At 43.9% G+C, this 23,633-nt stretch overlaps 1 protein-coding gene across 5 annotated transcripts in view; it reads right to left on the reverse strand.

Annotated features, from left to right (window-relative positions):
- Positions 1-23,633, reverse strand: part of LOC137369448 (paralemmin-1-like) — a 492,534-nt gene that overhangs the window by 50,264 nt on the left and 418,637 nt on the right. For all 5 annotated transcript variants that reach the window (XR_010974948.1, XM_068030674.1, XM_068030675.1 and 2 more), the window contains one exon: positions 708-3,261. Coding sequence is in view for 4 of the 5 variants with exons in the window: in XM_068030674.1 (XP_067886775.1) it covers positions 708-3,261 (2,554 nt within the window). In the remaining variant the exon portion in view is untranslated. The remainder of the gene's footprint in view (positions 1-707; positions 3,262-23,633) is intronic.

Genomic DNA, 23,633 nt, shown 5'->3' on the forward strand with positions numbered 1-23,633 from the left:
TGGGCCTGTATTTTTCTATTGAATTTTCTTGCTTATCTCTAGAAAAGGGAAGGCTGAGGGGTGACATGATAGAGCTCTTTAAAACTATGACATGGTTTGATACAGCAGATGCAGAGAAGATATTTCCACTTGTGAGGGGAAGTCATAAATATAAAATAGTCACTAATAAATCCAATAGGAGAAACTTCTTTACCCAGAGAGTGGTAAGAATGTGGAACTCACTACCACATGGAGTAGTTGAGGTGAATAGCAGAGATACATTTAAGGGGAAGCTAGATAAACAGATGAGGGAGAAAGGAATAGAAGGATAGGCTGATAGATGAGATGAAGAGGGGTGGGAGGAGGCTCGAGGGGTGCATAAATACCAATATAGAACAGTTGGGATGATAGCCTGTTTTTGTACTGTACATTCTATGTAATTCACTGAATCAGAGAAGGAGGCCATTCAGCCCATCATGCCTGTGCCAGCTCTTTGAAAAAGCCAGTTAGTCCCACTTCCCCTGTACTTCTCTCATGGCTCTGCAAATTCTGTTGTTTATATTCTTTGAAAGAAAGTTGAAATGATTTCCCTTCTCAAACCCACACATAACTTTCCCCTCAACAGTTAGGCTCATGAATTTGAGTCCAGGATGTAGTGCACGCTAAACATCTCAGCCTACCTCCCCCGACGTTGGAGTGTAAATCAGCAAAGGGTTGCAGGATCTTACCAGGGACAGTTGTTCTGGAAGAGTAGGATTGTGTTGATAGCAGAGGTCGGTTGACTTTGGTGGGTTTTTGCACAGTCCTCAGGACCTCTCTCTGGCGCCGGAGTTCTTCTTCTCGATCTTGTGCTGCTCTTATATCCTGTTCAATCATCGACAGGGTTTTCTGTTTGTGCGAGCGCAGCTTAAACGGCCCGGCTTGGGCAATGACCTCTGGCTCCTGCGAGTGGCTGACAAAGACATTGTTTTGGGTATAGTCCGTTGGTTCCAGATAGTTGGCACTGTCACTGAATGGGCTGAATTCTGGCTTGTACAAGGAAGGAGGTGACCCAGCACGGCTCACGTCTGCAGTGCTGCATTGTTTAGCAGCCACCGCAGGAAACTGGAAGCATTCTCCCTTGCTATGCTCCATCCCCACATCTGCGGAACCCTTTGGCACGGGGGATCTCTGTTCCTGTGTTGAAGGCAGTGGTGCTTGTGATGGCTCTGACGCTACAGTCCGTGATTTAGACAGAGGAGCAGGATCGATGCCAGCTCGCTCACTGCCCAATGCTGTTTGCTGCTGTGACGCAGTTTGACAACCTTCGCCTGTCCCAGTGCCTGTATGGGTCTGCTGTGCAAGCGCAAGTTGAATTGCATTCTGCACCAACATTTCTGCTTGGTACTGCAGCTGTTGTTCTGTATCTGCCAGCTGCGTATATGTTTGCTTGTACAATTCATCATCACTGAGCGAGGACAAGATTCCTTCTCTCTTGTAACAGCTTTCATCTCTTTCTCTGTCAACAGGTGTTAATGCTTGGGGTGTATGTGGCTGGGAGAGCTCTTGAGATCCACCCAATGAATAGTCTAGGGAAACATTCATGGTCTCATTTGATGCACCGCTATCGCTCACATTATCAATGCTGAAGTCGTTGGAAAGAGTTTCCATCACTGTGGTGTCTTGGGATCGAAGGGACAACTCATCCAAGCCAGAATCCAGTTCTTCTGTAGTGGTAGGAAGACTGACACATTTAAAATACTGGTCTGACATGTCACTGTCGCCATCTTCATTTAGCACTGTCAAAACCGCCCTGACCCGGGTAAACCCTTCATCATCCACGTAGACCTTGCTGACCGTCTCGTGTTTCATACTGTCACTGATAAATTGGTCAGGAGATGCTTGTAGAGGTTGCCCCATGTCCAATACCTCTCTTTGCTGCACAGCTTGTGATGATGGTGGTGTCACCTCGATTTCAGCATCTTGCTCTTCTTCAGGTACAAAGCTGATTTTGGAAGCTTTAACAACAGACACTTCACTGGCCCCAATATGCACCGTCTGCCCTTGAACTGCAGTTGGCTCAGTCACTGTTACCAAAGCCACATTATTTTCCTTTTTGGATGTCTCTGCCATCCTTAATACCGGCCTTACAGAAACCCCTTTGGTAGTCACCAGCCGCTTCTGGCTGTGCTGACCACTGGTTTCACATCTGTTCTCCATCTTTAAGAACTGCTTTCTAGCTGCGGAAAAGTCTATTTGTTCCGTGACAACATCTTCTCTGTTTACTATGACGGGCTCTGGTGTTACACAAACATGGGCTTTCTGCTTTGGCGAAACTGGGGAAAGACCTCCACCCTGTTTCTTCTGCTTTCTTTCTGCATATTTCTTGTGTGATTCTAGCTTATCTGGGTCCAACTGCTCCTCAATAGACTTCTCTTGTGGTGGCTTCCATTTCTCTGCAATGCTAGGATTCTTCTTTACTACCTGGCTTTTAATGACTTCCAGTCTCGCTCTTTCAAGTTCTGCTATTTCATCGGATGCTCTAGTTTTCTTAATCTTGTAGGCTTCATTTTTATCGTCGTCCACAAAAAGCTTGGAGGGTTTTCTGTCCTCGTGATAGGCTCGGAGCTCAAATTTGGCTTCTTTCTTCAGAGGGGTGATGGTTGTCTCGCCGTCCTTGGAGGATCTTCTGGAATTTGTCCCTTGCTGCTGCTCTTTTACCACATTGTTCCATTCGGGAAGAGGTTCCGCCATGCTGGTACCTGGAGAATGGCCATTCAACTTAATCTCATCTTTCTTCACTTCGCCAGTGGCCTGCTGCTCTACAAGAGGTGGCTCTTTTCTCATGACAGTTATGACGGAATTGCCTGGTGAGACTGGAGCGTCCGACGTCATGGAAATAGGTGGACTTTGCTCAGCCACTATAATTGCAGTTGGCTCAGGAGAAACTGGTACATTCGATCCATTCTCCACAATGGAATCACAGCAGTTGGCTTCCAAAACCTCATCAAGGTACCTGATCTCCTTTGCAACATCGCTGTCCAGTGATTCATGCCTGCTCTGGAACCCATTGTGGCCTTTACCAACAAAGTGATTCAGCTGACTGTCCACTGCAGTAGGCTCCAAGGCTGGGACCTTTGGCACCACTGCACTAACATTCTTTGTACCGTGGGGCTGGCCGTCTGTCTCCATCCTTCTCTCTCGTCCAGGAGACAAATGAACGGGATTTGGTGCGTCAGTCCTTTTGCTGCTTTTTTCCTTCTTCAGTTCAGTATCATCCTCCAGGAGGCTGGGAGAAGGTTTCTGCACATAGTAAAAGACAGATAACCATTAGAGTAAGAGTCTCAGATATCCAAATAGCAGGAAAAACATGTACTTTAGAAAGCAATTCTCAACTGCCCAGATTTTGGGGAGGAGCAGCGCTCACTGTTCATTTTTTTGACAGCTGTTCACAAACTTTTCTTTGCACCAACTTACGGTCATTGAGAACCTTTTCAGTGTTGCTCCCTCTGCAGGGTATCTGGGGCCTGTGTGATCAGGGTAAGCAACTATGTTTCTCCTCAAGCCATCAGACTGAAGAGTCCTCACTGACACATGCAGGGCAGGTTTATTACACATGCAGCGGGTCAGTCAGAAAGTTGAAGCGACCCGGCATTTCGGGATTCCCCCCCACGCTGGAATTTTAACGCCACTGTATGTCTGTAATGTCATGGATTGATTTCCCCCTCCTGGAGGCCCAGTCTGATTGACAGCTGAGCTTTCAGTTGGGTGGAAAGTTGGTCAGTGCAGGCCACAACAGCAGGTAAATCCACACCGGGAACGGGGTGGGGAGGGTGTCAATTGGGGAGAGATTAATTCCGGGGTGGGGTCTGGTTCCCGAGGGGAAGAGGGTTAGAGGTCTCATGGTGGGGAGAATCAAAGACCTTATGGTGGGGAAGGGGGTGGGGGATAGGGACCTAGCTGGTGGGGGTGGGTTGGATGTCAGATGCCTCGGGGGAAAGTCATTGAGGGGAAGAAGGCCAATTGTGGGGGCTCCTCAGGTGGTATCTGGTTCCGGGGGGGTAAGTGTGAAGGCACTCACCTCCTGGAAGATGCTGCCAGGCTCTCCGATGCTTAGGAAACACAGCGAAATTTCAAAAGTAGAATGACAATGAGGTTCACAGTGAGTTTAACGATGTCTCTAGTTGTCAGACAAACTATCCACCTTGAGGCTCATGTACGCACTGCTCCCTGTGAGCTTCAAGAGATTGCTGCAATTGCACATTAATTGCCAATTAAACTTGCCGCAGAAGGTTAAGGGTGGTACTTAACAGTATGAGGACTCGTTTAATGAGGAGATTTATGTTCGTGCAATGCAACTCAACCTCTCTGGTGCAGAAAGGGAACAATTGAAATTGTGAGGTCTCATTTCTGCAGGTAGCAATTTGCTCTTGGAGGTTTTTGAAATGTATTTTTCTTATATTTTATTATTACCTTTCCTTTCTGTCTCTTTTATTTCTCTCTCTCTTAAACCAATCTTTCTTTCCCTTTCTATTTCTCTTTCTGTACCTGATTTGTCTCCAATTCACCCTCATTCTCCGTCATTCCTCTGCTTCTTTCTCAATCCTCAATCCTCATTGGTTAAGGAGATACACTGTTGGTCCAATCATTCACCAAGGTCCTAGATGCCCCGTTGACCTCACTCTGAATCACTCCCTCTGCTGACCGAAACACTGTGAACACCATTGACCCCAATCATTGCCTGGCAAGTGTGACCGTACCATCCAGGATAGTTCGTGACATCTTGTTGGGGATTGTCGGCAGCCATTTTGCCAGCTAACAATTGTAATGTGTACTTTATGTTGTCTAATGCAACATAATGGGTTGCGTGGAGTCCAGTTCATTGAAGATCTCTAACAGGTTTATTAACAGCTAAACTAGTATATAAAGCACAGAGCAAATTATTTACAGAACCTTCGACTGGATGTTACAGTTGCAGACAGCATGTGGCTTGTAGTCACATGAATACATCCTGGCACTTAGCTTATTAGCATACTGAGATCTTAAAGGGGCATCACTCTTAAGGCGATCATACAACAACAATCACTCTGGCAACACCTTGAATTTAAAATTCTCATCCTTGTTTTCAAATCCCTCCATGACCGCACCCACTTCCCTACCTTTGTAATCTCCTCCAGTCCTACAACCTCTGAGATCGCTGCACTCCCCCAATTCAGGGCTCTTGTGCAAAACCAATTTTAATTGCTCCAACATTGGCAGCCGTGCCTTCAGCTGCCAAGTCCCTAAGCTCCGGAATGCCCTCCCTAAACCTCTCTGCCTCTCTCTTCTCATTTAAGACCCTCCTTAAAATCTAACACTTTGACCAATGTCTTCTTATGTAGCTTGGTGCCACATTTAGTGTGATAATGTGAAGCAGCTCAGGACGTTTTACTACATTAAAAGAGTTGTATAAATATATGTTTTCGCTGTTATTCCCTTAGTAATAACGCATGTTATATGAAAACAACTGTGCACAAACATTCAAACTCATATAGTGATTAACAGTTTATTACTGGGTAACCACTATGTGCTACACATCGCTTCCATGGACTCCACGCAGGCTGTGAGATCTGGCACTGCAAGTTATAGTCAGATTACTGAAGAGCTTTTGATTATGACTATTTGAAGATTAAACAAATCTATCTGCAGAGGTGCCATTCTGAGCTAAGGATGGGAGCACTGATCCAATACTTCCTTCTGCAGAACAAAAAGATCCTACAATCTGATTGTGGCTTCATCTCATGGAAACTATCCAATCTTCTGAACAATCTCTGCATGCTTCTAGTACAGGTATGATGGGCCGAATGGCCGCCTCTGTGCTGTATCAGTCAATTATTGACAATTAAAGCATAATCAAAGTCAAGTTGCTCCTCTTTGCTCCAGGGCACCACCATGGAGTAAAGGCGGGGGTCTGTGGTGGGGTGGGGGGGGGGGGTGGTGGGGAGGGCACACAGATATGCCCCACTTCTTGGGCCCCAATTTATGCATCTCCAAAGCAGCCTCTTGGAACGTGCAAGAGTAGCCCAGCGCGGACTTTTCCTCTCGATCCTCCATCCCGGGGGCTCACAGTCCCTCTCTACAACATTGACAATGACATCGCGAGATTGATGACACAAAGCAATGGGATTGCAGTGCAGAGCTGTGCCCTGGCTACTTAACAGTGCAAGGTTTCCAACGAAGAAATAGAGAAAGAACTTGCATTTATATAGCCCCTTTCATGACCTCAGGCCATCCCAAAGTGCTTTACAGCCAATGAAATATTTTTGAGTCTAGTCACTGTTGTAATGTAGTCACGGGTGGTGAGGTAATTTTAAGGGAGTAGTTGAGATTAAGCAGTATTTTTGTTTTATTTGTTCATGGGATGTGGGCATCATTAGCAGGGCAGCATTTATTGCCCATTCCTAATTGCCCTTGAGAAGGTTGTGTAAGCCACTTTCCTGAATTGCTGCAGTCCATGTGGTGAAGGTACACACACAGTGCTGTTAGAGAGGGATTTTGACCCAGAGGTGATGAAGGAATGGCGATATATTTCCAAGTCAGGATGGTGTGTGACTTGGAGGTGGTGGTGTTCCCATGTTCTTGCTGCCCTTGTCCTTCCAGATGGTAGAGCTATTATGATTAAGTACTGTCCATTGCATGTCTCACAGCTCTTGACAATAATTAACTAATTTTGTAGATCTCCATTGTGAACAGGCCACTTAAGTGGTGCCTTATATTCCTCCACTACTCTGGAGTGGATGTGGAGAGCCCATCACAATCATTGATGCTGATGGCAAGGTTTGAGTGGAATGAGATAGTCTGTCTTTTGTAGTGTTGCCAACTCTGGTTGGGGCCTCCAATTGACACGCCCCCACACTCCCGCCATCGTCACCTGACATGCCCAAACTAGAGACGCCGCCCCACACCAGTCGGAATGCAAATGGACTCAGTACCCAATTGGATGATTCTTAACTGCCAAACAGTCCATTTTCCCCCTTATCTGATATTTTTATAACTAATAACCACAAGCATTCAAAGAAAATGAAAAGAAAAACACAAATTACACTGTTCCTATGATTTTTCTCCCAGGAGTGAATACTTTGGGATGGCCTGAGGTCATGAAAGGTCATTCCTGGAGGGTTGCCAACCCTAGTCTATGGATCTATAACTGTAGGTCAATCTCAAGTACTTACTTGTTATAAATCTTATTGAATGGCAGTGCTGGCTCGAGGGGCTAAATGGCCTACTCCTGCTCCTATTTCTTATGATCTAACCTTAAAAATACCAACAGGGGAGGAGAGGAGATGTAAATTAACTCTGTGCTTTTCACTATCGGTAACCTCAGGTTTGTATTTGACCTCTGCACTTTTGATTGTGTTGCCTCTGCCCAATTGGGTGTGAACTCAGCGAACCTTTGAGCCAAGCCTGCCACAAGAAAGTGTACAAGAGCAGCCCAGTGACAGTTTCTCCCTGACTTTCCCACTCACTGGGTCAGGACCTCCCCACAGCAGTGCCGTGATGTTGTTCAAGAGCTCACTGGTGCTGAGTGTGGTTGACATCATCACCATTGGGCATGCATACATCGCCCAATTTGTCTGAAGCAAGTTAACTGATAGAGACTAAACCATTCATATGCTTAGTAAAAATTAGATTTCACACAACTTTAGCATAGATAATACTGTACATTACTAAATGCATGTATGGCAACCTAATCTATATCAGACAAAACCAGCCACACTCATAGGAAAATGGTCTTTTTGTAAACTCAGTGGGTGACATGCATGAAATTTATTCTGGGATTGATTCACTGTTTCAAAGGTGCCATCCTTTGGTTGGGACGTTAAACTGAGGCCCTGTCTGCCCTCTTAGGTGGACTATTTGGAAGAGCAAGGAAGTTCTCCCTGCTATCCAAGACAATATTTATCCCTCAACCAGCATTACTAAAAACAGCTTATCTGGTCATTATCACATATTTGCTTGTGGGAGCTTGCTGTGCACAAATTAGCTTCCATGTATCTTCTTGTATGATCGCTTTAAGAGTGATGCCCCTTTAAGAACTCGGAATGATAATGAGCTAAGTACCAGGATGTAGTCATGTGACTAGAAGCCACGGTCACTCTGCTCTGTAACACCCTGGACAAAGGTTCTGTATATAGTTTGCTCCGGATTGTATATACTAGTTTAGCTGTTGATAACATTTCTAGAGATCTTCACGGAACTGGAATCCACCTACCTCATTGTGTTTCTTAAGATAACACAAAGAGACTCATGACATATCTCACCTCAATTCGAAAGTATTTCATTGGTTGTAAAGTGCTTTGGAATGACCTGAGGTCATGAAAAGCGCTTTATAAATGCAAGTCTTTCTTACTCCTCACTGGAAATTCTCTGAGGCTGGGATCCATCTTTCAAAGAAAAATAGCAGACTATTTTTTAGCTTCTTTTGATGAGGATTATAGCAAACATGGAGGATACTATAATAGTTTTGGTCGGGGGTGGGGGGGTGGAATTTCCTGTTTACCATTTGCAGCAAAATATTTCAGTACAAAGATCACATTTACAATTTTGCTACAAATAATGTATAAAATAAATCTCGCTACACAACCCCCAGCCCCAATCCCACTGAATGATGTTATTTGATCTGCTCCTAACAATTTGCAAATATGATTGATTATCATTCTGAAAATCTCCTGGCAGATGTTTAAATACTACAGGGCAATATGCAGCGAGATTACTTAAAAGTGTTGCACCTATACTAGGCTTGTTATTCCCTTGTGTATAGAAAATTAAGGGGTGATCTAATTGAGATTTTTAAGATGATTAAAGGCTTTGCTAGTTTCTCTCGATCTACCCTATTTCCTCTGGTGGTGAGGGGTGGGGGTAGTCCAGAACAAGGGGTGGATAACTTTAAAATTAGAGCCAGTCCATTCAGGAGTGAGTCAGGAAGGACTTCTTCTCACAAAGGGTAGTGGAACTCTGGAACTCTTTCCCCTAAAAAGCTATTGAAGCTGGGGGATCAACAGAAAAATTTCAAGACTGAGATTGACTGATTTTTGTTAGGTAGGGAAATTAAGGGTTACAGAACCAAGGCGTTAAGCCACAGATCAGCCATGATCTAATTGAATGGTGGAACAGGCTTGAGGGGCTGAATGGCCTCCTCCTATTCCTTTGTTCCTTCCTATGCTGCCCTTGAGTGTCTTTCATTTTCTGCATATAAGAGGAGAGCCTTACTAAATTTGCTCCTTTTGCTCCTGAAGGTGCCTTGGTTCCAATAGCCTATATTTTCATCATAGAAATAGAGAAAATAGGAGCAGGAGTAGGCCATTCGGCCCTTCAAACCTGCTCCGCCATTCATTATGATCATTGCTGATCATCCAACTCAGTAGCCTGTTCTGGCTTTCACCCCATACCCTTTGATCCCTTTAGACCCAAGAGCTATATCTAACTCCTTTTTGAAAACATCCAATGTTTTGGCCTCAACTGCTTTCTGTGGTAGCGAATTCCACAGGCTCACCACTCTCTGGGTGAAGAAATTTCTTCTCATCTCAGTCCTGAAAGGTTTACCCCTTATCCTTAGACTATGACTCCTGGTTCTGGACTCCCCCACCATCGGGAACATCCTTCCTGCATCTACCCTGTCAAGTCCTGTTAGAATTTTATAGGTTTCTATGATATTCCCCCCTCACTTCTGAATTCCAGCGAATATAATCCCAACGGACTCAATCTCTCCTCATATGTCAGTCCCGCCATCCCAGGAATCAGTCTGGTAAACCTTCACTGCACTCCCTCTATAGCAAGAACATCCTTCCTCAGATAAGGAGACCAAAACTGCACACAATATTCCAGATGTGGCCTCACCAAGGCCCTGTATAATTGCAGCAAGACATCCCTGCTCCTGTATCGAATCCTCTCGCTATGAAGGCCAACATATCATTTGCCTTTTTTACCGCCTGTTGCACCTGCATGCTTACCTTCAGCGACTGGTGTACGAGAACACCCAGGTCTCGCTGCATATTCCCCTCTCTCAGTTTATAGCCATTCAGATAATAATCTGCCTTCCTGTTTTTGCTACCAAAGTGGAAAACCTCACATTTATCCACATTATACTGCATCTGCCATGCATTAGCCCACTCACTCAACTTGTCCAAATCACCCTGAAGCCTCTCTGCATCCTCCTCACAACTCACCCTCCCACCCAGTTTTGTGTCAGCTGCAAATTTGGAGATATTACATTTAGTTCCCTCATCTAAATCATTAATATATATTGTGAATAGCTGGGGTCCTAGCACTGATCCCTGCGATACCCCACGAGTCACTGCCTGCCATTCAGAAAAAGACCCATTTATCCCTACTCTTTGTTACCTGTCTGCCAACCAATTTTCTATCCATCGCAATATGCTACCCCCAATCCCTTCACATGCTAATCTCTTATGTGGGACTTTGTTGAAAGCCTTCTGAAAGTCCAAATAAACCACATCCACTGGCTCTCCTTCATCAACTCTACTAGTCACATCCTCGAAGAATTCTAGTAGATTTGGCAAGCATGATTTCCATTTCGTAAATCCATGCTGACTCTGTCCGATTCTACCACTGTTCTCCAAGTGCTCTGCTATAAAATCTTTGATTTAGAATTTTCCCCACTACTGGCTATTGGCATACTTCGCTCCCCACCTCAATACAATAGAAATCACAAACATCTTTCTAAATCTGGCATGATCCTTTTACTGGTTTAGCTTCGCAGCTGACCATTCACACGCTTCTGCCGTGAAGATCTAAATTAAGTAGCAGAAAGCAATTATGGCCATATAATGGTCACTGACACGTTAAGGTAGCATGCTAACTTCAAACAAGGAAAGGGACAGGGGAATAAACTGAGCCTTTGAACACAGCACCTTGAAGGGGTTACTGGTGTTTATTTATAGCAGTCATAAAGAACATTATCTTTGGTTTTATCAGCATGCAATTGTTAGACCCAGGTTAACATCTTTTTGATAATTATATTTTTTCCACATCACTTTCTCTGCATATCATTTCCCCCAGCCCGAAGTTCAGCACATCTCCATTCATAGTTGCTTCTAATCATTAAAATCTATGTGTTTTGATAGGATACCAGCAGACTGGGCAGAGAGCCACAGCTAGGATGACCTTATTAGGAGCTTGACCGTTGTGTATTATACTTTGCTGACAGCACGTCTTGGTGCTTTAATCTAGGTTTAGCAGTGCTGCTGTTGCATTGCATGGAGTTGCTTTGTTCACACTCCTAACTCTCAGTGGAACAGACCCAATGTTATTCAATTTTATAGAATCTTACAATAAACGAGGCCACTCAGCCCATCGTGCTTGTGCTGGCTCTTTGAAAGAGCTATCCAATTAGTCCCACACCCTTGCTCTTTCTACTATTGAATCGGCTTTCACCATCCTTCCCGGCCGCGCATTGTAGATTGTAACAACTTGTTGCGTAAAAAGAATTCTCCTCAACTTCTTTCGGGTTCCTTAACCAACAACCTTAAATATGTGTCTTCTGGTTCTGAGTGCAGACATCTTGTATTGTGAACACGCACATTATGATGCTAATCTACGCACATGAACTTATTTTATCTTCCGATAAAAAGTTTGGCAGTGGTTTTTAACATTTTTTTGTAGGGGAGATGCCTTGCAAACACTGATGGACTCCAGGGACCTCCTGGTCACACTCCTGGGGTGTCCCAATGTCATCATCCAAAGGACAAAATGAGCTACCCAACAGACAACAGCGATGTGATTGCAGGAAACTCTTTTGAATAAACATATTATGCACTAGTAAGCCAACTGATACAAAAAAAAGATAATCAATTGAAAAGAATCTTGTAGCTTTCCTGGAATTAGTTTAAAGACAGACCGGGAACCCAAGCTAGGAACCCTACACTATATGATAAGCAGAATGGTGTTAACCCAGAGTTGTCATTCCTTCAGTATTGCCCTAGAGTCTCCAGGAATTAAAGACTAATCTCCTACGAGTCACCAAGAGAGAAAAAAAACCAAAAAGGCATTTAAAAAATGGTGTTCTTTGCATTTTCTTTGAACACATTCCTTTATTAGTTGTAAAATATATTGTTAATGAGAAAAGAGGCTTTTGGATTGGGCAGGGTAGTAGGAGTTGGTGGGGGGCGGGGGGTGGGTGTGGAAGACACCTCCAGGATACATCCAACTAAAGTTGGCAACCCTATGTTAACAGGACACTGACTGCACTATGAACTTGTGTGGTCAGCACTCTGAGTCATTTATGGAATGGGACATCCACAGACCATTGGTTAATTTATGCCATTATTCTGAGCACAGAATTGACTGCACTTACAATCCGCTTGGCAGTTACATTCTATGTGGTGTCAGGAAGGCAACAGTTAAGAAGGCATACAAAATATTTTCCTTTATTGGTTGAGGCCTAGAGTATAAGAGCAGGGAAGTTATGCTGGAACTGTACAAAACATTAGTTAGACCACAGCTAGAGTACTGCGTACAGTTCTGGCCACCGTATTACAGGAAGGATGTGATCGCACGAGACAGGGTGTAGAGCAGAGTTATGAGGATTTTGCCAGAAGTTGAGAATTTTAGCTACGAGGAAAAATTGGATAGGCTGGGATTGTTTTCTTTGGAACAGAGGAGGCTGAGGGGAGATTTAATTGAAGTGTATAAAATTCTGAAGGGCCTTGATAGAGTGGATAGCAAGGGCATATTCCCATTGGGAGTGAGGTCAGCATAGATTTAAAGTAATTGGAAAAGGATTAGAGTGTAGCTGAGGAGGAGTTTTTTTTCACCCAGAGGGTGGTGGGGATCTGGAGCTCACTGCCTGAAAGGCTGGTAGAGGCAGAAACCCCCATTGCATTAAAAAAAAAACACTTGGATATACACTTGAAGTGCCGTAACCCACAGGGCTACTGATCAAGAGCTGGAAAATGGAATTAGACGGGTTGGCTCTTTTTTGGCCAGTAACAACACACTGGGCTGAATGGCCTCCTTCCATGACATAAATCTTTCTATGTTTCTGTGGGTAGACTGGTATTCAATGTTTCTGGATTCTCCCATGATTGCGCTGACCTAAACGAAATCTAGTTGACAGAGAGAGAGGGGAACTTTATGCTCCCCCCATCGGCGGCTTTGTAGGCGGTAAGAGCATATAATCAGGAGGCCTGTCGCTGCACAGGGAGCACAGCAAGCAAACCCATGTGGTGGGTAAAAATAAGCTGTGATTAGAGTTTGACGAAGTAGGGCTTGGCACATATTAAAAACATTGCATTAGTGGAGTGGGGAATTGTCCCCACTAAGTTCACTGCCTGCTTTTGGGTTAGGAATGGAATGTTCTAGAACATTCTAGAGCACTTGAACAACTGGAGGCAGAAGGGAGGGAAAAATAGGACAACTTCTTCACAGAGAATACTATGCATTCCTGCTTCAAGGTGGATCAGAATGACATTGATGAAATCCCATCCTCTTTGCTACAAGTCTGGAGTCTGGGTAGCCAACCCTGTAGTATCCAGGAACTTAAAGATTAATCTCCAGGCCACTAATGTCCTGGGGACACAGGTTCAAATCCCACCCCAAATTATTAAAAAAAAAAAACTAAATTGGAAGCCAATCTCAGTAAAGGTGGCATGAAACTATCAATTGTTGTAAAAACCCATCTGGTTCACTAATGTTTTTTAGGGAAGGCAATCTGTCATCCTCACCTGGTCTGGCCTACATGTGACTCCAGACCCACAGCAATGTGGTTGACTCTTAACTTCCCTCTGAAATGGCCTAGCAAGCCACTCAGTTGTCAAGGGAAACTAGGGACAGGCAACAAATGCTGGCCTTGCCAGCGACGCTCACATCCCATGAAAGAATTAAAAAAAACACTGTTGTGAGCAAAACCCATGAACAAAAATAGTGGCATTAAAAAGTGTTTTCTGAAGTCCTTTGAATACTGCTGTTTATTATTTATAGAAATACTGGAGATGTTGAGGGCGGGGGCTGTGCTGGGAGGCTGTTTGATTGATGGCCAAAAATCATCCAATCACATAACAAAGACTCACTCCCAATTGGAAATGGGAAGGTGGAGTACTGTAAAGATGGGCGTGTCCGGGGACCAAGAGCCGGAACATGGGGTTATGTAACAAAATCTCCAGGAATAGGTCCAAGCAGAGTTGGCAACCCTAGCCTCGATAGACAGCAGAGGGATGGTGTAACCTTAAATAATTTGAAGATTAAAGCTGGGAAGAAGCTTCACATTGTTAACAGTTTCAATAATCCTGTGTAGAAAGACGGACACCTACAGTTCTATAATCGGTTCAAGTACTAGTATCCTTTTGGCTGAGTTATTTCTTTGTTAAAACAAAGGCAAAATACTGCAGATGCTGGACACCTGAAATGGAAACAGGAATTTATTTTTTTTGATTCATTCATGGCATGTGGGCATCACTGGACAGGCCAGCATTTATTGCCCATCCATAATTGCCGTTGAGAAGGTGGTGGTGAGTTGCCTTCTTGAACCGCTGCAGTCCATTTGGGGTAAGTACACCCACAGTACTGTTAGGAAGTGAGTTCCAGGATTTTGACCCAGTGACAGTGAAGGAATGGCGATATAGTTCCAAGTCAGGATGGTTCGTGACTTGGAGGGGAACTTGCAGGTGGTGGTGTTCCCATGTATTTGCTGCCCTTGTCCTTCTAGTTGGTAGAGGTCGCGGGTTTGGAAGGTGCTGTCTAAGGAGCCTTGGTGCATTGCTGCAGTGCATCTTGCAGATGGTACACACTGCTGCCACTGTGCGTCGGTGGTGGAGGGAGTGAAAGTTTGTAGATGGGGTGCCAATCAAGTGGGCTGCTTTGTCCTGGATGGTGTCGAACTTCTTGAGTGTTGTTGGAGCTGCACCCATCCAGGCAAGTGGAGAATATTCCATCACACTCCTGACTTGTGCCTTGTAGATGGTGGACAGGCTTTGGGGAGTCAGGAGGTGAGTTACTCGCCTCAGGATTCCTAGCCTCTGACCTGCTCTTGTAGCCACGGTGTTTATATGGCTACTCCAGTTCAGTTTCTGGTCAATGGTAGCCCCTAGGATGTCGATAGTGGGGGATTCAGCGATGGTAATGCCTTTGAATGTCAAGGGGAGATGGTTTGATTCTCTCTTGTTGGAGATGGTCATTGCCTGGCACTTGTGTGGCGCAAATGTTACTTGCCACTTATCAGCCCAAGCCTGGATATTGTCCAAGTCTTGCTGCATTTCTACACGGACTGCTTCAGTATCTGAGGAGTCATGAATGGTGCTGAGCATTGTGCAATCATCAGCGAACATCCCCACTTCTGACCTTATGATTGAAGGAAGGTCATTGATGAAGCAGTTGAAGATGGTTGGGCCTAGGACACTACCCTGAGGAACTCCTGCAGTGATGTCCTGGAGCTCAGATGATTGAAGTCGAACAACCACAACCATCTTCCTTTGAGCTAGATATGATTCCAGCCAGCGGAGTGTTTTTCCCCGATTCCCATTGACCTCAGTTTTGCTAGGGCTCCTTGATGCCATATTCGGTCAAATGCTGCCTTGATGTCAAGGGCAGTCACTCTCACCTCACCTCTTGAGTTCAGCTCTTTTGTCCATGTTTGAACCAAGGCTGTAATGAGGTCAGGAGCTGAGTGGCCCTGGCTGTGGAACCCAAACTGAGCGTCACTGAGCAGGTTATTGCTAAGCAAGTGCCGCTTGATGGCACTGTTGATGACACCTTCCATCACTTTACTGATGATTGAGAGTAGGCTGATGGGGCGGTAATTGGCTGGGTTGGACATGTCCTGCTTTTTGTGTACAGGACATACCTGGGCAATTTTCCACATTGCAGGGTAGATGCCAGTGTTGTAGCTGTACTGGAACAGCTTGGCTCGGGGCGCGGCAAGTTCTGGAGCACAGGTCTTCAGTACTATTGCTGGAATATTGTCAGGGCCCATAGCTTTTGCAGTATCCAGTGCCTTCAGTCGTTTCTTGATATCACGCGGAGTGAATCGAATTGGCTGAAGTCTGGCATCTGTGATGCTGGGGATCTCAGGAGGAGGCCGAGATGGATCACTCAGCACTTCTGGCTGAAGATTGTTGCAAATGCTTCAGCCTTATCTTTCACACTGATGTGCTGGGCTCCCCCATCATTGAGGATGGGGATATTTGTGGAGCCACCTCCTTCAATTCGTTGTTTAATTGTCCACCACCATTCACGGCTGGATGTGGCAGGACTGCAGAGCTTAGGTCTGATCCGTTGGGAATACTCAGTGGGTAAGGCAGCATCTGTTAATGTTAATAAAATAAAAGCAAAATACTGCAGATGCTGGAAATCTGAAATAAAAACAAGAAATACTGGAAATACTCAGCAGGTCTGGCAGCATTTGTTAATGTTAACTCGGTTTATCTCTCTCCACAAATGCTGCCTGATCTGCTGAGTATTGCCAGCATTTTCTGGTTTTATTTCACTGCTATTTTGGTTAAAAAGTAAGAATATATTTAGTAACTCTCCTGCCTTTAAAGCATACTCTCAAAAATGGAAACTTGTGTCCCTAAGCAGTCTGCTGTGTAATGAAGGAGTATAATAATAGTTAATGAACAGAGTTTATGACTGCAGGGGCTCGTAAATTGACTATGAATATATTACTTTGAAATATTGAGGCCAAGTTGTAAATGTGACTATCATATGCTTCAGTAAACCCTTTGCATCAACGGTGGCATTCCTTAATATGGCATAATATAAAGCATACGCACTGAACAGATAATCAGACTGTCTTGTGAGAAGTATGGTGCCTTGGCAATGCATTTCAAAATTCTGAGTTTAGTGAAAGCTCTGATGGCACAGTGGCGCAGTGGTTAGCACCGCAGCCTCACAGCTCCAGGGACCCGGGTTCGATTCCGGGTACTGCCTGTGTGGAGTTTGCAAGTTCTCCCTGTGTCTGCGTGGGTTTTCTCCGGGTGCTCCGGTTTCCTCCCACAAGCCAAAAGACTTGCAGGTTGATAGGTAAATTGGCCATTATAAATTGTCACTAGTATAGGTAGGTGGTAGGGAAATATAGGGACAGGTGGGGATGTTTGGTACGAATATGGGATTAGCGTAGGATTAGTATAAATGGGTGGTTGATGTTCGGCACAGACTCGGTGGGCCGAAGGGCCTGTTTCAGTGCTGTATCTCTAATCTAAAAAAAGCTCTTGAGTCACAATTGCTTAATTTACATTTCAGACAGTAACTCTTGGCTGTTCCAATTTTATACTGAATCAATGGTTGGAGAAGAGGAGCAACAGTATTTGTAAATGTCCATCTATAGCAAAACCTTGTGCAATCAGTCTCCAAAACTCCATAAATGCTGAGGTTTATAAGGCCTGTCTACTTGGAAAGCAAAAGCAATGGAGCCGGTGTCTGTATATCTGAATTCACCCAGTTTCAAAGTGTTTGGGTGAACAACATTGTGCTGTATATATAAAGTACAAATATTGATAGATAGTGACAGAAACACATCAGTACCAGTCTCAAGATACTGTAAACCTTTAGCTTGAAAGCTACAATCGCCCATTAATGCCATCTCTGGTTGGACGTACTCCTGGAAGTGTGATCATATGATCTCCAAAAGGCACCCCCCCCCCACCACACATTGCCATTGGCTACCTAACATGCCCATATTTGCCATCCATTACCTTCTCAGCCAATCAGAAAGTGAACAGGCTCATCATTACTCAATTGGGTTCTGCTTGACTACTGTCAGTCAAACAACCCTCTCTTCCCCATGTCCGATATTTGTATAGAGAACAAACAAAAGTGTTTAAAGAAAATTAAGAAATTATTTTTTGATGCCCCTATGATTTTTCTCCTGGGTTTTGCTTGTGGCAGTCTCCTGCAGATTAATCTTTAATTCCCAGAGACTCCAGGGCAACCCAGGAGGGTTGGCAACCCAGGAGGGTTGGCAACCCTAATTAAACCATCTGTCTGACTTCATCTTGTCTTTACTTTACATATAATTGCAAACACAAATACACAGGCACAAAAAAATATAAACTGTGGAAGGCAACAAAATGTGGTGATCTTACCACACTGTTAAACAATCCTACCTGTTTTAACACAGGTGGTAACCCATTTGAACCTAAAGTTCTGATTTAGGTAAAGCTTTTTGACAATAAGATGGAACCTGGAAAAAACTTTGCTAAAAATAATCACATTCCAAAACAACTTTATTTCTTTCCATCTTTAATTTAAAAAAAAATATTTTTGTTTAAATAGTGCCGATGACATCACTGTGAAAATTAACCAGAACCTGACAGCATGAGGAATCTGTACTAATTTTTTTTTATTCATTCACGGGATTTGGGCATTGTTGACATGGCCAGCATTTCTTGCCCATCTCTAACTGCTCTTGAGATGGTAGTGGTGAGCTGTCTTCTTAAATAAAACTGAACGGCTTGCTAGGGCATTTCAGAGGGCAGTTAAGAGCCAACCACATTGCTGTTGCTCTGAAGTCACATATCGGCCAGACCTAGTAGGGACAGCAGACTTCCTTCCCCATGGATCATTAGTGAATGAGATGGTCACTATTCAGGGTGTTGGTGGTGCAGCTGGTATATTTATTTACCTCCTTCATACTATCAGGTTCGATAAGAGAATTCCCTGACAATCTCATCAACACGCATAGTTCGTTGAAATTCTGTTAGTGCACTGTGCAGAAAGCAGGAGCAGAAATCAGTTGAGTAAGAGGGAAGTAGGAAGTGATATTACAAACACATAAGAAGTGGAAGGTTTGCCAGAGTAGAGACAGGACCAGTTGGAGAAAACAGTCAGCATCATGATATTTAGAACGAATGAACAACAATGATGCTTTGCCTCAGTTTTTCCAGAGAAAAGTGAAAACAGGACTGTAGCAGTCCCTGGGAAGAATGTGGAGGAGACATCACTGTAAATAAATATTCAAAGAAAAACCTGTAATTAATGGGTCTAAGAATAGAAAAAATAACAGACCCAGATGGTAACTATCTTAGACAACTAAGGGAGGCTGGGGAGGAAAAGCATTAACCATATTTTTCAAAGAGCTTCTGGACATGGAAACTGTTGCAAATATCTGGAGGATGGCAAATGCTACACCCCTATTTTTAATCCCAATAACCTCTTTTTTCATTATGGATGCCATTTCAGTTCATCGCAGGAGTACTATGATTACGCATGTATATAAGCTCTTTCATGACTTCGGGATGTCACAAAGTACCTTCACATCCTATGAATTAATTCTGAACTGCAGTTACTGTTGTTATGCAGATGAACATGGCAGCCAATGCTCCTACAAACAGCGGTGAGTTAACGATCGAACATCTGTTTTTGATGGTTGAGGGATAAAATAGTGTCACTTCAGAGGGAAGAGAAAACCATGGTCTCAACTGAATGATGGCACTTCCAACAATACAGCAAATACTCACTGAGGTACCAGCCTAGACTGTGTGTTTGTCTCTGAAGAGGGGCTTGAACCCACTATCTTCTCTCTCAGGAACAAGTCTCCCAAGTCAAGATATTGATCGAAGGTATTTGAGACCAGGTATGGAGTGGGAGTGGAGAAGGGGCAGGCAATAAACTGATTTGGAACAAAATGGTAAAAGTTAAATCGGGCCAGTAGAGGAAATCAATAGACCCAGGAGGACAGGAGAAGGGGCCTTGTAGCCTTAAGAACTATGGAATAGTAGTTAAGCTCAGTATTGTCACAATGTTAAACTCTCCTATCCTATCCCGTGCAGCAAGAGTCTGGCACATTGTCAGGGAATTTGGGAAAGTAAGCTGTTGTGTTGCTGTTTGCAGGAAAGTGAAATTGAACTTTACTGCAGTCAGCCAGATGACAAAAGCTGCCTTTTAGAAAAGAAAATAGGTATTTCTGGCAAAGGAAGTCAATGCGATTCTCAGAAATGAATCATTGGTGGCAGGAGGACCAGGGGAAATTAAAATGAATCAACATAACAATTTCTACAAACACTGGGGAATTTTTGGGGGAATGTTTCTGCACAGTTTAAGCTCTGTGCAGGGATTTCAGAAACGTAGTAGTTTTGTTATACTTAACTTGGCTTAAGTGCAATCTAAAAAAAAATAGAGAAGCAGCTGCAGACAGAAGTATTGACATTATTAATTTATGTCAACAGGAAGCCAATGTTCGAACAATTAATTGGATTGCAGTATTCCCTTCAATCATGGCGTGAAGTTTGATTTAGCTCCCGTTCATCACTCAGTCATTGTTCAACTAAACTGTCTAGACTTCTTACGTCCCTCAGCCAGGAAGGCTTAAGGTTAAGATGACATTATTTGCTCCAATTTTTGACACTTATAGATCATTTAAAAATGTTACAGTTTTCTTCCAAGGTTGCAAAGTTTATCAAGTGTTTAGATTACAATTTCAATTCTCTTCTATTAACTAATCACATGGGCAATAGTGACACAGGTTTTATTATTTTAGCAATAGGGAATAACATATTATGACAACATCACTGACTTAGCAACAGAGAATGTGTTTAATGGCAACTTAGCAAGCAGCTTCACTTGGTGCCTTTGTTCCCTCCAGATGCGACTATTCTAATACTCTCCTGGCTGGCCTCCCTTCTCCCACTCTATGTAAACATCAGCTCATCCAAAATTCTGCTGCCTGTATCCTAACTCGCACCAAGTCTCATCCTTGTGTTCCAATCCCTCTGTGGCCTTGCACCCAGCCTCCACCCCCAACCCACACTGTTGTGACCTCATCCATTCCTACAACCCTCCGAGAACTCTGCATTCCTTCAATACTGCCCTCTTGTACCTTCCCAATTATCATCGCCCCAGTATTTGCGGCTGTGCCTTCAGCTCCTAAGCTCTAAACTCTGAAATTTCCTTCCTAAACCTTTCTGACCCTCTCTCCTCCTTTAAGATGCTTCTTAGAACCTACCTATTTGACCAAGCCTTTGGTCACCTGTTCTAATATCTTATGTGGTTCAGTGTCAAATTTTGTCTGATTACGCTCTTGCAAAGCTCCTTGGGATGCTTTATTCCATTTAAAGGGCTATATAAATAGAGGTTGTTATTGCAGTGTTGCTGCCTGTTCTAACCCATTATTTCCTAGAAACTTGCTTTGGTTCCTTGCTTTGCTCAGCTTTTGCTTTCCCAATTCACAGGCTTTTACATCCCAGGCTTTACACCATCTATTCACTAATTCCTGATTTACCTGATCTATTGTCCTACTCTTTTCAACCTCTCTAGTGAGTGTCCTGTAGTATGTGCTCTGGCCCTTCAGCTCAATTAAAAATACAAACACATTAAGCACTTTGGTAATCCAGTTCGTATGAACTATAAGAATTACTTATAAGCCCTATATTTAATCTGATGCCTAGGGCACAACTCTGAGACTGCTGCAATGGAATATTGTGGAGGTTGAGCGTTTGAATGTTCCAACAATAACAACAACTTGCATTTATATAACAACTCAAAGTGTTGAGGACCAAACAGCCATCTACAGCTATCCTGTATGGCTCAAAATTGGCTGGGTAGCCTAGCTCTGATTTATAGAATTATAGGGCTTGATTTTTAGACCCCGTCGGGGCTAAGATTGGATGCAACTAGGTGCTAAAAATAATCCCACTGGCCAGCGTGCCGGTCTCCATCCCACCTGGCTCCATCCCACCCCAGGGCCATTTTTACGGATACGGGAGCGGGATGGGAGGCAGCAAACATGGCCCATTAGGAGCCTATTGAAGCTAATTTAACTGCCTGGAGGTGGTCTCCAGAGGCTCTTCCTGCCTGCCTGGGTGCAGGAGAGTTGCAGGCTGGCCTATGAAGGGGCTGCAATCTCACCACCCACCCCTCATCACCCCAACTATCCTACACCTCCCACTGTGGTGGTCTGGCTGCAATTTAAGTTTAAAAAGGTTGGAGAACACCCTCTCCCTTACTTACTCTTTATTGCCTGCTACTCCTTTCAAGCTGGAAGGCCTCTGATTGGCCTCAAATTGGATGGTGAGCCTGTCCTCTGGCCATTAATTGGCTTCCCCTGTGAAAATCGGCGCCTGGGACTGTTTCCTCCCCGGGTGGGTTTGGGACCTGGAAACAGTCCTGACCTCTGTTTCCCACGGAGGGAAAATCCTGCCCACAAAATCAGACAGCATAGAAGGAGGCCATTCAGCCCATCCTGCTTGTACCAGCTTCTTGAAAGAGCTATTCAATTCGTCGCATTCCCTTGCTTTTTCCTCAAAACACCTGCAACTTTCTCCCCATTTGGAAGTTACTATTGAATCTGTTTCCACCACATTTTCAAGCACTGCATTCCAGATCATAACAACTTGCTGCATAAAAAGATTCTCCTCAACTCACCTTTGGCTCTTTTGCCAATTACCTTAAATCTGTGTCCTCTGGTTACCTTCAGCCAGTTTTCCTTATTTACTCTATCAACACTACTAGCCACTGAGGGCTTACTGTATTATTGGGAATGGTAGCATAGTAGTAATGTTACAGAACTAGTAATGCAGAGGCTAATGATCCAGTGACATAAGTTCACAACCCTGCCAAGGCAGCTGGGGAATTTAAATTCAGTTAATTAAATTAGTCCAGAATAAGAAGCTAGTATCAGTAATGGTGACCATGAAACTACCGGATTGCCATAAAAACCCATCTGGTTCACTAATGTCTTTTAGGGAAGAAAATCTGCTGTCCTTACTTGGTCTGACCAACATGTGACTCCAGACCCATAGCAATGTGGTTGACTCTTAATTACCCTCTGAAGTCGCCTAGCAAGCCAGTCAGTTGTTAAGAGGTGGCTCACTACCACCTGTTCAGGACAATTAGGAATGGGCAATAAATGCCAGCCACACCAGTGATGCCCACATCCCATGAACGAATAAACTAAAACACAGTTCGCGATTTTGAATGCCCCTATTAAATCTCCCTTATTAAAATAATTAACTAAATTAAATTACTTAATTTAATCTTGCACCTTTTCCTTTTCTGTGCAGGTGAAATAAAACATTTGAAAATAAGATCAAGTGTCTCTTCTGTCGTTGAGTTTTTTTTGTTCTGTTATGGGATGTGGGTGTCACTGACAAGGCCAACGTTTTGTTGCCCATCCCGAATTGCCCTTGAGAACTGAATGGCAACCACATTGCAAAATTCCAAATGCAGACTATTCTAACCCTTTCAGCTGAGGGTAGGGTTGGCAATTCTGGTTGGACATATTCCTGGAGGTTTCATCACATCATCTCCTACCTCCAACTGCTCCGCTCAGTCAAACAACCTTCTCCCCCACTCGCCACGCCCACTGTCTTCAGTACTTTTATAACTAGTAAATAAAAATGCTCAAAGAAAATTAAAATAACACACAAATTTTTTAATGCCCCTATGATTTTTCTCTCAGGCGTTGCTCGCCGCAGTATCCTGGAGAATTTCCCGGATTTCATTCCTCAAATTGGCCTGTGTTTTTATCCGTTTTTTACCTCTTGCAGGAGATCACAAGGTGTTGGTAGCGTGTGTATTATTTCACACCCTTACTGAGCAAAAATCCCTCAACCTTCTATATTCGAGGGAATATAAGCACAGTTTGTGCAATCAGTTCTCAAAATCTAACCCTGATATTCAACATGTGATGTCCCCTAATAAATCCTAAAGTAGCAACACCAATTCCAAGAACAGAGAGTGCAGAAAAT

This window comes from Heterodontus francisci, chromosome 4, assembly GCF_036365525.1.
Source record: "Heterodontus francisci isolate sHetFra1 chromosome 4, sHetFra1.hap1, whole genome shotgun sequence".
Classification (NCBI taxonomy): Eukaryota; Metazoa; Chordata; class Chondrichthyes; order Heterodontiformes; family Heterodontidae; genus Heterodontus; species Heterodontus francisci.